Source organism: Mizuhopecten yessoensis, unplaced genomic scaffold (assembly GCF_002113885.1).
Source record: "Mizuhopecten yessoensis strain PY_sf001 unplaced genomic scaffold, ASM211388v2 scaffold2691, whole genome shotgun sequence".
In the NCBI taxonomy this organism is placed as follows: domain Eukaryota; kingdom Metazoa; phylum Mollusca; class Bivalvia; order Pectinida; family Pectinidae; genus Mizuhopecten; species Mizuhopecten yessoensis.
In genome coordinates, this window is record NW_018404672.1 from 740,431 (window position 1) to 754,218 (window position 13,788).

The following is a 13,788-nucleotide window of genomic DNA, read 5'->3' on the forward strand; positions in this document are numbered from 1 at the left end:
AAATTTACGAATATAAGTTACTCGACGTCATTATATTTTCACGTGTACTTTATTTCGCGAACTATACATGCAGACGTTATTCGCAAATACATTAACTTGTGGTCGATAAGATGTGAACTCAACATTTCTATTGATTATAGCATTACCACCTACAGGATGATGACATTCACGATCGAGGCTCCTCGCGAAACTTAAGTTATTAACAGTATCCAATTCACAGTCGACATATTGTTAAAAGATTCAAGCTGACTATCGGTGTTATTCACTTTGTTTTTAAAGATATTAAACGATATGGTCATTTTTGCCACTAATTGTAAAATGGAATAATGAATATACAATGTTTTCTTTAGTTTGGGTTCATAGAATGAAGCTTCGTTTAAACGAACAATTATCTCATATTATGTTAATTAATGCATTACATAAGATGAGAAGAATAAGTGAAGGGTTTGATAGTGGTTTTATATATATATATAAACTCTACCTCAGTCTATGCAAGGTTAAGGCTGAAAACCCAGAAAGTTTTGTCTGTTCCATATCATACACAGGAAGCACGTTGTTAGCTTACACACACACGAGATGCGAATTTAATAAAAAGCATTGAGATTTCTTCGTGACATTATGCTGCATGCTATCTATTTCTAATGCATTACGACATGAACAATGGGCAAACGATCAATTAAATAAAGTGAGATTAGAATCGGAAACTCTGTCTGGACATTCTCTTATATTAGCTAACTGAGCCATGACGTGTTGCAGCTGACGTCGGAATAGATTCGTTACATATGGGATGACGTCATGCAGTACGTGGAGGTAGTACTCACACAGGTTATTCGTGGTGGACGAACACACTTCGCCTCTACAGGCCTCCCACAATCCTGAGTGGTAATCGTCACATCCGGTCACCTCCCAGTATAACGTGAAGTAACCGGAAGCTTGGCATATAACGCCAACAGTGTAAACAAGTAAACACGTTTTTGTTCCCATTTTTAAAATAATTTCTTTTCACACAATGTAAAATCCCGATTAATATTGGCATCAGAGTACTACAGTACGACAAACATATTCCACAATATATATTATTGAAATTCAAAATAACGGAACTGAAAGAAGTTCCTCTTTTATATCATGACAGTTTGTTGAGTCATTCATGTGTTCATTGTATCGTAAATACAATATATATCTATATCGAAATTGACATGCCACCAACACTTGTACCGAATGTCAACAGGACGTACCACAACAACTCCAATACACGTTTATCAGAATAGCCTATACTTTAATAACCAGTTCAGATTAATCCGCCGGGGTCATGAAGCATATTTGTCATCGACACCGATATATCAAATTAACCTGATGAACTATTCTAAACCTTATCAAATCGCTGTTATATGCTCGAATACAGTTAATCAAGGAAAGTGTCATAAAGAATTGATGTTGTAGAAGGTTTTCATGAACCTATGGCTAAGTGTTGCCTTTACGTGATCTATGTGATATCGTTCGTCTCGTCATCTGAAATTGTTGCTGTATTTATTCTGCATGTCGGACTAGAATGCCGTTCGTTCACGGGTCTAGCACGGTCACGTCATGTCTTCGACCCTACAGTACAGTTCGTGCACGGGTCTAGCACGGTCACGTCACGTCTTCGACCCTACAGTACAGTTCGTTCACGGGTCTAGCACGGTCACGTCATGTCTTCGACCCTACAGTACAGTTCGTTCACGGGTCTAGCACGGTCACGTTATGTCTTCGACCCTACAATTCAGTTCTCACAGTCACAAATGAATTAACATAGCATTTCATTATCATAGCAAATTCTTCCGAATGTGTCCTGTTTAACACACTTTCCCTGATGACACGTCATCTTAATGCGTATAAGTCTATGAATGTATACAAAACTCGGTTTGAAATCCATATGATAAGAAAATTATACAAAAAAATTGAAAATCACAAGAAGATTGATTCCCGAGGTATTTCGGTGTTACACAATATCTCCTGAAGGGCTGTTTAGCATCAGAAGACCTCGAGCTTTTTAAATTTTGTATATATAGCTTTCCCCATTGTAGTGTGAGACTATCGTTGTGAAAGGAACCAGTATCTAGTGGCCACTGACGTTAATAAAAATCACATTTGGACCCTCTTTCTTACTTCATATTCCTATTTTATTATAGAAAGGAGTATATGTATTTCATACAAACCACCATTTCATTTATATTTTTTGATATTTTTACATTTTTAGAAAAAGGATGTGTTTCACAGACATGGCATTATGAAATCATGAACGGGGATAGAACAGAGGTGTATTGACAACTGGTGAGAATAACTAGTTATACCCTACAGACTCCTGTATTAATAACAGACTCTAGCTTATCAACATAAAAACTTTAAACCAAGTATACCTGTTCCATTGGATAGTTATATCAACCATGTTATGACTAATGTTGTTGTTTTTGTTTGTTTTTCTTAACTAAGTCGTTAGGTCTGCCATACTTTACAGTATAAATGTATGTATTTATCTGGTACTCATATACTTACGGGTATACATAACACTCCATTCATAACATAAGTAGTTTATCATGCAATTGATATAATCACTTTTTGGGAAAATATTTTATTTTTTTGACCCCGGTATATCCGGATTTTCACCTCGTTAATTTGTTCAAAGATGTCCTATTGTATTACTTGCACAAAAACTAAAGCAAAAGTTTAATCAGTAAAATTGAAAATTTCAACTCAATACATAAATTAGAAAGGAAATTATTAAGAAAAGTACCTTAAAGAATCCCCTGATTTTATCCTCCGTTTCACATAAATAATCTTTAAATGACGATTGAATTCTTGTCATTTTTCATTCTTTTATATATGTCTGTTTAATGTACGCATGTTTTCAAATACAGAAACAATATTCTTTTGATTGTTTTAGCTCCCTCTTTTTATTCTAATAAATGAAATAATGTACGGCAATAGAACAATTTTCTTAACGCATGACGAAAATAACTTATTATATCCTAAACACTTCAGTATTAAAAAGGCCCAAAAACAAAGTGTACCTGTTCAATTGGACAGGTATGTCAACTTCTTAATGATTGACAAGTTTACGAATGGTTACCATTATAAAACTTATTAAAGTAACTTATATTAGTCCTCCGTTCACACTCTCTACAAAGGCTTTAAGTCTATCATACCGTACAGCGATAGAAATGTATGTAGGTATCTGGTACCCATATATTAAGGGGTATAAGTAGCACCCCATTCAACTTATGACGTAATAGTTTATAATAGAATTCATATAAACACTATTTGGGAAAAACATTTTATTTCATCATGACAAGGAATATACAACAAGGAATGTCCAATCATTCAGTTCTAAATATAGGTTTCTTGTAATACCGCTAGCTATGTGTCATTCAGTAATCGTTCATGTTAGAACGTCGCCATTACGGATTTATTGGATTGAAGGTCTGCTTTTTAAACATACCAAGCACAGAAGTTTTACTTTTGTGTGTTTCCATGACAACGGCATGTAAGTAAAACAGAACACATTAACTGCAGTGAAACCACTTTTTATCCAAAATGCTATATACCCTTTGCAATTGTAAATCGCCCTTTCAGTTTCTGATTCGGTCATTTCAAAGCGTAAACATAAGATATTTTTGTCCTTATGTAATCTATGCGATTTCATTCTTTTTGTCTTCAGAAATGGTTTATTAATTCGTATTACATGTCGGACTAGAATGCCGTTTATTCCTGAGTCACTTTAATCTCCTTTACCAGGAAATATACACAACGTGACAGAGAGGCAAGTCGCAAAAGTATTGATTTTATCATGCGTTTTCATAAAAACATATCTTGAGCAAGAAAGAGGCAAAATTATGTAAAACAATTTTTAGAATATGTAAGGAGTATTTCGGCAGTATCTTTATGAGACGTCAGAATTTTTTTTTAATCTTTAGAAAGGGTATATATCTAGTTAATCATAGAAGCCATTCAATTCCACAGACACGACACGTTAAATCATGTACGGCGATAGAACATATATTACCGAGGCTTATTGACGTCTGGTGAAAATCATTTATTATATCCAATACACTTCAATATTGAAAATGGTCAATATCTCATCAACTTTGAAACTATAAAACTAAGTTCCATTGGATAGCTATGTCGATATCTTCATGATTAACTTTTATATTCAAGTTTACAAATGATTACCATTATGTAGCTACTTAAATTAATAGTACTCCTCCGTGAACACTCTCTACAAAGGCGTTAAGTATTCCATACCTTAAAGCGATAGAAATGTATGTAGGTATCTGATAACCATATACTTAGGGGTATAAATAATACCCTATTTAACTTTTGACGTAACCGTTTATTACGGAATGCATACAAACACTTTTAATATACAAATTATAAAACCCAAGTATACATGTTTTTTTTTATGGTTATGTGAACTTTGTGGTTAAAGTTTGATTTCAAATTAACGTTTGGTTACCATTATTTAACTTATTCAAGAAATCTGCATTACCCTTCCGTCAACACTATCTACAAAGGCGTTAAGTATGCCCTACTTTACAGTGTTAGTAATGTAAGGAGGTATCCTTACTTATATACGCATTTGGTAACATATATAAATAAGACCAACTCAACGTATAACGTCATCATAACAGTCACCTCAAGGTCAGAGGAAATTTATCTGGCTTTGTCAAATATCGTCCTATTGTATTACCAATTGGCTTTATGCCTTAAAATACCATACACTTTATAAGCATGATTATACAAAACACAAGCCAAAAATAAAATACAGGTACACACACTAAATATTTTAACTGAGATACACACAAATACAAATCAAGCAGCTAAAAGTTCATTTAAATAGTTACGTCTACCTGTTTTTGTTTAACTTTTATCTTAATACGTTAATATAAAGGTAACGCAAATTACCACTCCGTCCATACTGTATATGAATGAGTTTGTTTGCCCTACTTCCCAGTGATAGACAAAAAATGGTTTTGATATTTTACACATATACTTATTTTATAACATCTTTTTATAGAAAACATTTGACCATTTCGTAATCATTTGTTAACACCTCAAGGTCAGTGCAAGTTCATCTGGACTTATCCAGCATTTTCATACTGTAATGTTAATTAACTATTAGTCTGACAGCCCAACCACAGGTACGGGATATACAAAATACAAGGCAAACATATGATATATGATATACATCCATTTTGGACAATACATTCTTTTCAGGTTCATACAATGTATAACAACATAGTCATCTAAAGAAAAGTCCATGATTGATGAATTTATATATATATATTCAAGGAGTAGTGTTGATATTGGTCGACGTGGCTGTAGGGGTAATTAAGCGTTATCATTTTAATGTATCGCTTGTGTCACGTATAAGGTTATCTGGCTATTAAGTTTTTTTTAAGAGCGTCATTTAATTCTGTGTTTGTGAATCTTTAAACGGGTAATTGTTCAGGAATCCGATACAGGTACAATGCTGACGTCATAGCAATTATACGTCGTGACAGCAGGTTTATAAATACTCTGGGTAAGACATTCCTTGAAAAGAAAACATTTAGAAATTTCCACTAGTTCTTTATATAAATCACTTGTAATACCAAACTAATATGTCCTTCCAGAGCCAACAACTATTGGAAACAAACTTTTACGGATTAGGTGGATCGAAGTGCTGTACGTTTAACATGGAAATGGCAACAGTCCTACTTTTTTGTGTCTCCATGACAATGGTATTGACTGAAAATGGATCAGTGGTGGACACAGGGGTCGATCAACATTGGTACCAGATAAATACCAACTGCTCTTTATATGTATCAGCCTCAGAAGTTGAGCAATATCATCGAGTGAAAGAAATGGCGACAAAGCTGGTCTACGTTCAGTTCAAGTACAATGGAACACAATGGGATGTGATTAAAGTTCTAGATGAAAAGTCCAAATATCTCCTGCCGTTAGGCGATTATGCAGCAACATACGTGATATTTTCTCTATATATGCTTTCGTTTGGAATAGAACATACCAGTATAACATTAAATATGTGTCCTCAGCAGTGTTTAAATGACTCAACTGATTCTATATTTCTGTCGATGATGCTGGTATCAGATGATTTCAAAACGGTATGCGAAGATCGCAAATGTTTGGAAGATCTATTTGCGACAAGAACAGTGTGCGTTAAAAGACAGGAACATGTGCCCATATGTACAGTATTTAATGGGAGGGATAAACCTCTTATGGAAGTTCTACATATACCGTATGCAATATCTTTTTATATTGTGTTATTTTTATTTTATTTTTATTTTTTACTCTACTTTGTGTGCTAGCCATGTATCTTTTATATGTTATCGTTACTCGTTCTGATTTGTCATTTATGTGTTTTTTATTTATTTATTTATTCCTTAGCATAAGTTTGCTCATAAAAATATGCTTAAGACCGCCAACAATTAACATAGACTCAATTAATCCTGGCAGTATTTTGTATGGTTTTAAGGACTGTTCTTTTATCGTATTGATGCTACTCTATATATTAGCCCTACCTTTTATTTCATTTTATAATGCATTTCAGCTTATTGCTAGATATAAACGCTACCGTGCTCTCTTTGGACCAACCTATCGGAATTGCAGGGGAAATATTAAAGCTTGGTCTGATTTATTTGCCTGGCTCTTCTTTTGCACCGTCATCGCTTGGATGACTTATTGTGTAATAGTTTTAACGCTGATTGGTATAACAACGAATTCTGTTCCTTATTTACCACTTGTGATGGCAAGTATTGTTTACTGGGTAAAGATTTCTGCTCGACTGTCCAATTGGTATAGAGTTTTTTTCGAAACAATCTTAGAAAAAGTAATGTCAATGATTGAGAAACACTCTCTTGAAATAATGCTGCAGTCACGAAAGAATTGCTTTCTGGTCGTACGATCTCGGTCGCCATTGCAAATACAAGGTGACCGGTTGCAAGTCTCTGGAATTCCTATATTTATAGATAGAGAAGGAACTCTGAAATTAACAAAAGCATTCTTCCACAGGTGCTTAAAGATAAGAAATGAACGTTCACACAATAATTCCTTCCGCACATCTTCAGATGCAGTACGGCAATTGATTAATGTGAATATTTTTCTATTTATAATAGCTCTGATAATAATGAGTTTTGGTGTGGTTGGTGAACTCTCGACGTCGTACTTGACACTGGTTTCATTAGCGGGAGGAGTCCTTCCATTCCTGTTCGACAACTTCATTATTAAAGATAGTTCCGTGTCTGATATAGGTGCAGATATAATCCTTAAACATGACCTTGAATATCTTGTAAATTCGTATGAGGAGTCATTTGAAATCGATGGCTATCCACAAACAGAACAGTCTATTTTGGTCTCAAATGGATATGAACTAACTACCGTGCGGTCTCATCTCTCACCTGATGGACAAGAACTGAGTACCGTACCGTCTGATTCCACGACAGAAAACATCACAGAGGTAGGAGACATATCAGAGATGAATCCATTGTTGTCCTTAAACACGTGTAGGGATGTAAAAGTCCGAATTCAGATAGAAGATGATGGCCAGGAAAGAAAAACAGAAGTGCAAGGAGACCCAAGCTTTATTGACATTAAGTAGACTTATTTTTACTTTTTGAACAACAGTTGGTTATTATCTCGGCATTGATATCATTTTGCGATTGGTTTTGTTTCACGGATAGGACTTGGTATTTTCTCCCATATACATTTTTTAAACAAATGGTACATTCTTAAATTGTAATTGTAACTGTGTAATTTTTCCTTGATATGAAGTAATCAGCATCGCCCAGCGTTAGTTACGTAGATGTTATAAAAGAACTGTACTGTAAATCGTAAGAATCTGAAATTTAGTCTATATCCTGTTTACCATTGTCTACATGAAATCTATTTATAGACACCAGGTAACCAACTTTCCTACGGGTCGGATCCAAACGCCGATGTTTTCTCGCGTTTTAGCGAAGTTTCTCACACAGGCAGGAACAATTATAAACATGGGGGTGGGGGGTACTCGTTATAAACAACACAAACGATAAACAAACACTAAGTTTTATTAATATCATACTTGAAGCTTTTTTCCTCTTGCGTAACATTACAATGTAGTTAATGCAGACCTAGTCTACACTGATTATTAGTTATAACACGTTTAAGGAATCTAGCAGAATAAACGACAATATGACGTCAATGAACTCTCTTGGAATAAGTTTATACTTGTTAACAAAAGTGAAAGGAAACAATTATGTTGCATGTTAACACACACGCAATTTCAAAGAAAAATAAGCAATTATTTAATAGTGAATTTTGATTAATAGAGTATCAGGTATTATAATGATTATTATGAATATTAATTTAGGCAAACAGGAAATGGTTCTGGGAAGGTGCTTTGTGAGGAATAATCAAAACTGCTGTTTAAGCCCGAGGTTGGTTTTCCGTTGTTCATAACAATTAACTCCCATGCTAATATACTCGCAATCGCAACTGAGAAACATTAATAACAATTTGAGGAAACAAGCAAAGAACATGATGCGTTTCATTCCTATTCTCTGTATTTGCAAATATTTAAAAAATATCTTAATTTGTCTTTATCTCTCGATTTACTGACTAAATATCAGACTCATTAAGTATGTATAACTCGTGTGATATTTAATGCATGATTTCTATTTTATTCATATTTTTACATGCTGTACATTGTTTATAATGAATAACCATATCTCACAATCGATGGCCTGTACTTATGAAGTGTACCAATCATCTCCTGTTTGTTGTTCGATTTGTGGTGGCACTGTTGTTGTATTCTTATAATAGTTCCTTACTCATGACACACCTGACGCACATTCGATGGTACGTCAGTGATAAAAATAGATACAATTAGTACACTTAATGACTCAAAGTCCAGGATATGATCAAAATAGATACAATTAGTCACGTAATGATTCAAAGTCCAGGATACGATTGCTTCAAGCATGGTTAGCTTAACGAAACAGTTCTTTTATAATTTGATGTATAATTTTGAAATCCATAACCATTAATAGTAAAAAAGATACTTATGCCTTGAACTTAACTTAATCAATTAATTTACACAAAAACACATTTTTATTGATACACATACACAAGAAATTACCCTAATGTATCATTAAGCTAACTATGTTTGAAACAACGAGATGCAACGCATGATTTGTACCATGATGTGTTAGGTTCATGACATATTAAGGCATTGATGTTTAATTCATCATATTTTTGAAATACTTAAAATGAAAAACAAAATAAATGTATTATGTATTGTATGTGATTCGATTAACATTTTGCACAAAGAGTTTACATTTTTCTTTTAAAAAAAAATACAACGTAACAGCTGATGAATCGTATCCATGTGTCAATTAATAATGTACAAAATCTTGGATAGGTATATACGAAGTATATGTTGAACTTCGTACTCTCGTGTAAAGTCATTGACCCGTTACGTGTGTTTCCATACATTCAATTAATGGTACTCAATACTTGTTTTCATAATTCAACTACTTCTGTATCCATCCCAAGGAGAGGTTTTAGTATTTTTGTTATTATACAAGACTTCATTGTTTTATTTGCTAACTCTGTTAAAAGTTGCTTGTTGAAATATTTTTGGTGTAACCGGCATATTTCGCTACCTTTGTGTTTATGGATTCAAGCGTTTTCTATTAATATTATAATGCATCTACCAAAGTGCTGATTAACCACATTATAAAGGGCAGATGTTCAATATGATGCTTACATATAGAGATATTATTAAAAAATATGCCTCAGAAATTACTCCAGTTATATAAGCATTATTGGAAATATTTTCATTGATATTGATGCTCATTAATGTACATGTAAATATCAAGATAGTAAACATTGATATACGTGTCATGGAATTGTAATGAAAACACACATACATGTACATTGCAAATATAGCAACATAATAGACTGAGAAAGTGTGGTTATATGTCATATGTCGCTCAACCCATTTATCATGCTTAAGGTGGTTTGACAAATGGTGGCTGTATAACGAGGCCTTACTGTTAATGCTGTATCACATTTTCATTCTTTTAGTCAATTCAGTCTAATATAATTTCTAATTGTAATCTCTCAACGGAAACATTTAAACGTTGTTTTTTTGGTACAGTGTATATCTGTTTGCATTATTTGTAATAAGATGTATATTAATCATATCTTAAACCTCAAGGGCCCAGATGTTTAACATGTGATTAGCTTAACCCCTGTTTAACGACATTTTTAAAGTTGTGTTTATTTGGCCAATATACAATGTTGAAAACTAGTAATCTTTCATGCAATTTAACTCTACTCAATATACGAAAAGATTTACCTCAGTCGATGTGTTTTAAAGATGCACAAACAATTAAATTGAAGCTTATCACTGATTAATCTAAATACCTTTATAACAACTGGGCCCAGAAAAGAGTTAATAGAACTTCACTCAATGTTAGTAATATCTTACATTTTTCTTGTAACTTTTTTAAGTCTTAAATGGATGATTGTGTCTGATTTTAATGATTTTAGAAAAGTAGTTTGGCATACAAAAGTTTAAAGTGTGACATTTTATGTGTTACATACAATCAGTTTTCTTATGTAAGCGAGATAACTGCTAGATCTACGAGAACATCAACGAAACTTTATATACATTAAGGAAGAACTATTAAAAAGAGTTTTTTCCCTTTACCCGTGATGTGGAATTAATTAAACAGCAGTGTTAAAAACGCATGCAGTGTGGATGTTTTCAAAAAGAATTACCTAAAACAATTATACTGTGATACATAAATACATGAAATTTTGATATTTAATGTATGATTCGTATAACATTAATATGTTTATATGCTGTAAATATGCATAATGAAGGGCCATATTGTAAATTAGATTGTCCTTTTTATGCAATGCGGGAAAAAAATACAAAAACAAATTGGCAAAAATGTTTTTTTTATATGAAACAGAAATCATAATAGTTCAGTATCACATGCTACACCTAACGAATAATCGATGTTACGTCGATGATAAAAATAGATATAATTAGTACACGTAATGGCTCAAAGTCCAGTATATGATCAAAATAGATACAATTAGTCACGTGATGACTCAAAGTCCAGGATACGATTGCTTCAAGCATGGTTAGCTGAACGAAACATTTTTGTATAATTTAATGAATAATTTTGATTTCCATAACCATTAAAAGTTTATGTTAAATGTTAAATGTTTATTGATACACATACACAAGAAATTACCGTAATGTATCATTAGGCTAACGATGTTTGAAACAACGAGATGAAATGCACGATTTGTACCATGCTTTGTCAGGTTCAGGACATATTAAGGCATTTTAAAATGTTTGATACAATGTATTTTATAAACACTTAAAATGAAAGACAAAATCAATATATTATGTAATTTATGTGATTCAATTAACATTTTGCACAAAATGTTTACCTTTTTGATTTTTTGAATGTTTATTTTCAATTATAATCTTAACAACGTAACAGCTGATAAATAGTATCTAGGTGTTTATCAATAATGCAAAACATTGGATAGGCATATACGAAGTACATGTTGAGCCGCGTACTCTCATGTGAAATCATTTACCCGTTACGTGTGTTTCTATACATTCATGTAATTGTATTCAACAATTGTTTTTTGTTATAGTTAAAATACTTCTGTATGCATATCAAAGAAACGTTTTAGCCTTTTTGTAATCACATAAGACTTCATTGTCTTACTAACTAACTTTTTAACAAGTTACTTGTTGACATAGTTTAGGTGTACAAGAAATTGGCACTGTCTGCTACTACTGTGCTTATAAGCCACATTATAAAGAATATATGTTTAGAATGATGCCTAAATATAGAGATACTGTTAAAAAAACCCACAATACATGCATGTGTCTCTGAACTTACTCCTGTTATAAAAACAGTATTGCAAACATTTTCATTAATATTGATACACATTAATGTAAATATTAGAGAGTACATTTTGATAGGCGTTTCATGTAATTGAAATGAAAACACACATACAGGTACATTGTGAATATAGCAGTATAGATGAACGGAGAAAGGCAGGTAAAAGGTTTTATTTCTATTCGTACGAAAATATTTCTCCCCACTCTTCAATTTCTTAAACAAAGTCTCAAAACGACATGTAAGAGAAAAATTGATACTTTATTCAAATAAATTATAAATATATCGTGACTGTCAATCAATGGTATTTCAACATTAAAAATAATGTATACATAATATATTGTTTAGAGAGCGAAAGTGAGCGTAACCCCTGGATATCGAGGATGCTTACAAGCGTAATTATAGGAAATTATTGAAATTGTTTAGCAACTGAAATTGTTATGCATGCAATCTGACATAAGTCATTCTACACAATCCGCCCCCTTCCTGTGGAATTTGGAACTACCTACTTAAAGTACGATCGACCTTCATTGCATTTATAGCAGAACTGGCATGGGTCGAACGCTAGCAATCAGATCATTTTGTTGATAAGAGCATCCGTCTAGAGTTTGCAGGGTCCCTGGTTCGAATCCCGATCTGGCTTTCGCATTTCTCTTTCTCCTGTCACAACTTTAGCGCACAAGGAAATATATCCGCGGAGAGCGGTATTGGGTCTCGTGTGTCTTCGGGGTAGAAGACTTTATTGAAGGAGGGAGGAAAGCAGAAAAAAACTGGAATGTGTCAATCATCGGCGATCAGGTAGCTCAATTGGTGGACCGTCCGTCTAGAGGACGGAGGGTTCCGGGTTCGGACTCTGATCTGGACGTTGAATGTGTCTTTCTCCTGTTGCACATTTATGAATCAAGAAAAAAAATTTTAAACGTCCGAACGACGTTTATGATAATTATGTTCTAATTCACCAGTTCAAACGAACATAAATCATTTATCAATTACAACTCAACACTGTAATATAGGAAATAGCTGACTGCAGCTAGCGCTTTTATTGTGGTAAAGCTACAAAAACAAGGCAAGGCAATATCAAGCGACTGCGCACGGCTGTTCCTGAGCGACTGTTACTCTAGCTCCAAGTCCCAAAGGATCTGTCCCCGAAGTTCTGTAATAAGCCAAATGCCAACGCTTATAAACCTGAAAGCATACACCAAATGGCTCAGAGAGGCTCTCAATCCTAGTTTAGAGCTCGATGACAATTAACAAGCAACATCGAAACAAATTAACTCTCTACTGCTCGCTACCAAATTGGCCGGGTGTGTGTGTGTGTGTGTGTGTGTGTGTGTTAAATACCACATGCGCACTGTCTGGCTGATACTACCACCTATACACCCTGTATATGACAACCCCATACCCCAGGTAATTCACGTGCAACACGTAATTCACCGCGTGCGTCAGACTAGGTTAGAACAAGTTCATTATCTGAACCACTATCGTGTTTGTAGGTTAGAACAAGTTCATTATCTGAACCACCCTCGTGGATGTTGGTTAGAACATGTTTATTATCTGAACCACTCTCGTGTTTGTAGGTTAGAACAATTATCTCATATTATGTTAATTAAAGCATTACATGAGATGATAAGTGAATGGTTTGATAATGGTTATATTATACAATTATGATTTCAGGTGAGGTCTATCCCTGATTTACGGACGTGTATTGTTTAGACCAGGTCCGTTAATCAGGGATGGACCGATACTGAATTCCCGATTGTTTTATTATATGACATTTTACAATGAGATTGATAATTTTCAAGTCATAAACACACGGATGGCATGGACCATTTTGGAA

General features: G+C 33.7%; 1 protein-coding gene across 1 annotated transcript; it reads left to right on the top strand.

Moving 5' to 3' along the window:
* The first annotated feature begins 3,389 nt into the window (after positions 1 to 3,389).
* LOC110446428 lies at positions 3,390 to 10,827 on the top strand. Its single transcript, XM_021491582.1, has 2 exons — positions 3,390 to 3,520; positions 5,649 to 10,827. The coding sequence occupies exon 2, from the start codon at positions 6,347 to 6,349 to the stop codon at positions 7,631 to 7,633; it is 1,287 nt and encodes a 428-aa protein (XP_021347257.1). The 5' UTR covers positions 3,390 to 3,520; positions 5,649 to 6,346; the 3' UTR covers positions 7,634 to 10,827.
* The last annotated feature ends 2,961 nt before the right edge of the window (positions 10,828 to 13,788 follow it).

Bases quoted from the DNA above. Each gene is read 5' to 3' on its own strand.
- LOC110446428 (XM_021491582.1), top strand. From the start codon at position 6,347: ATGTATCTTTTATATGTTATCGTTACTCGTTCTGATTTGTCATTTATG.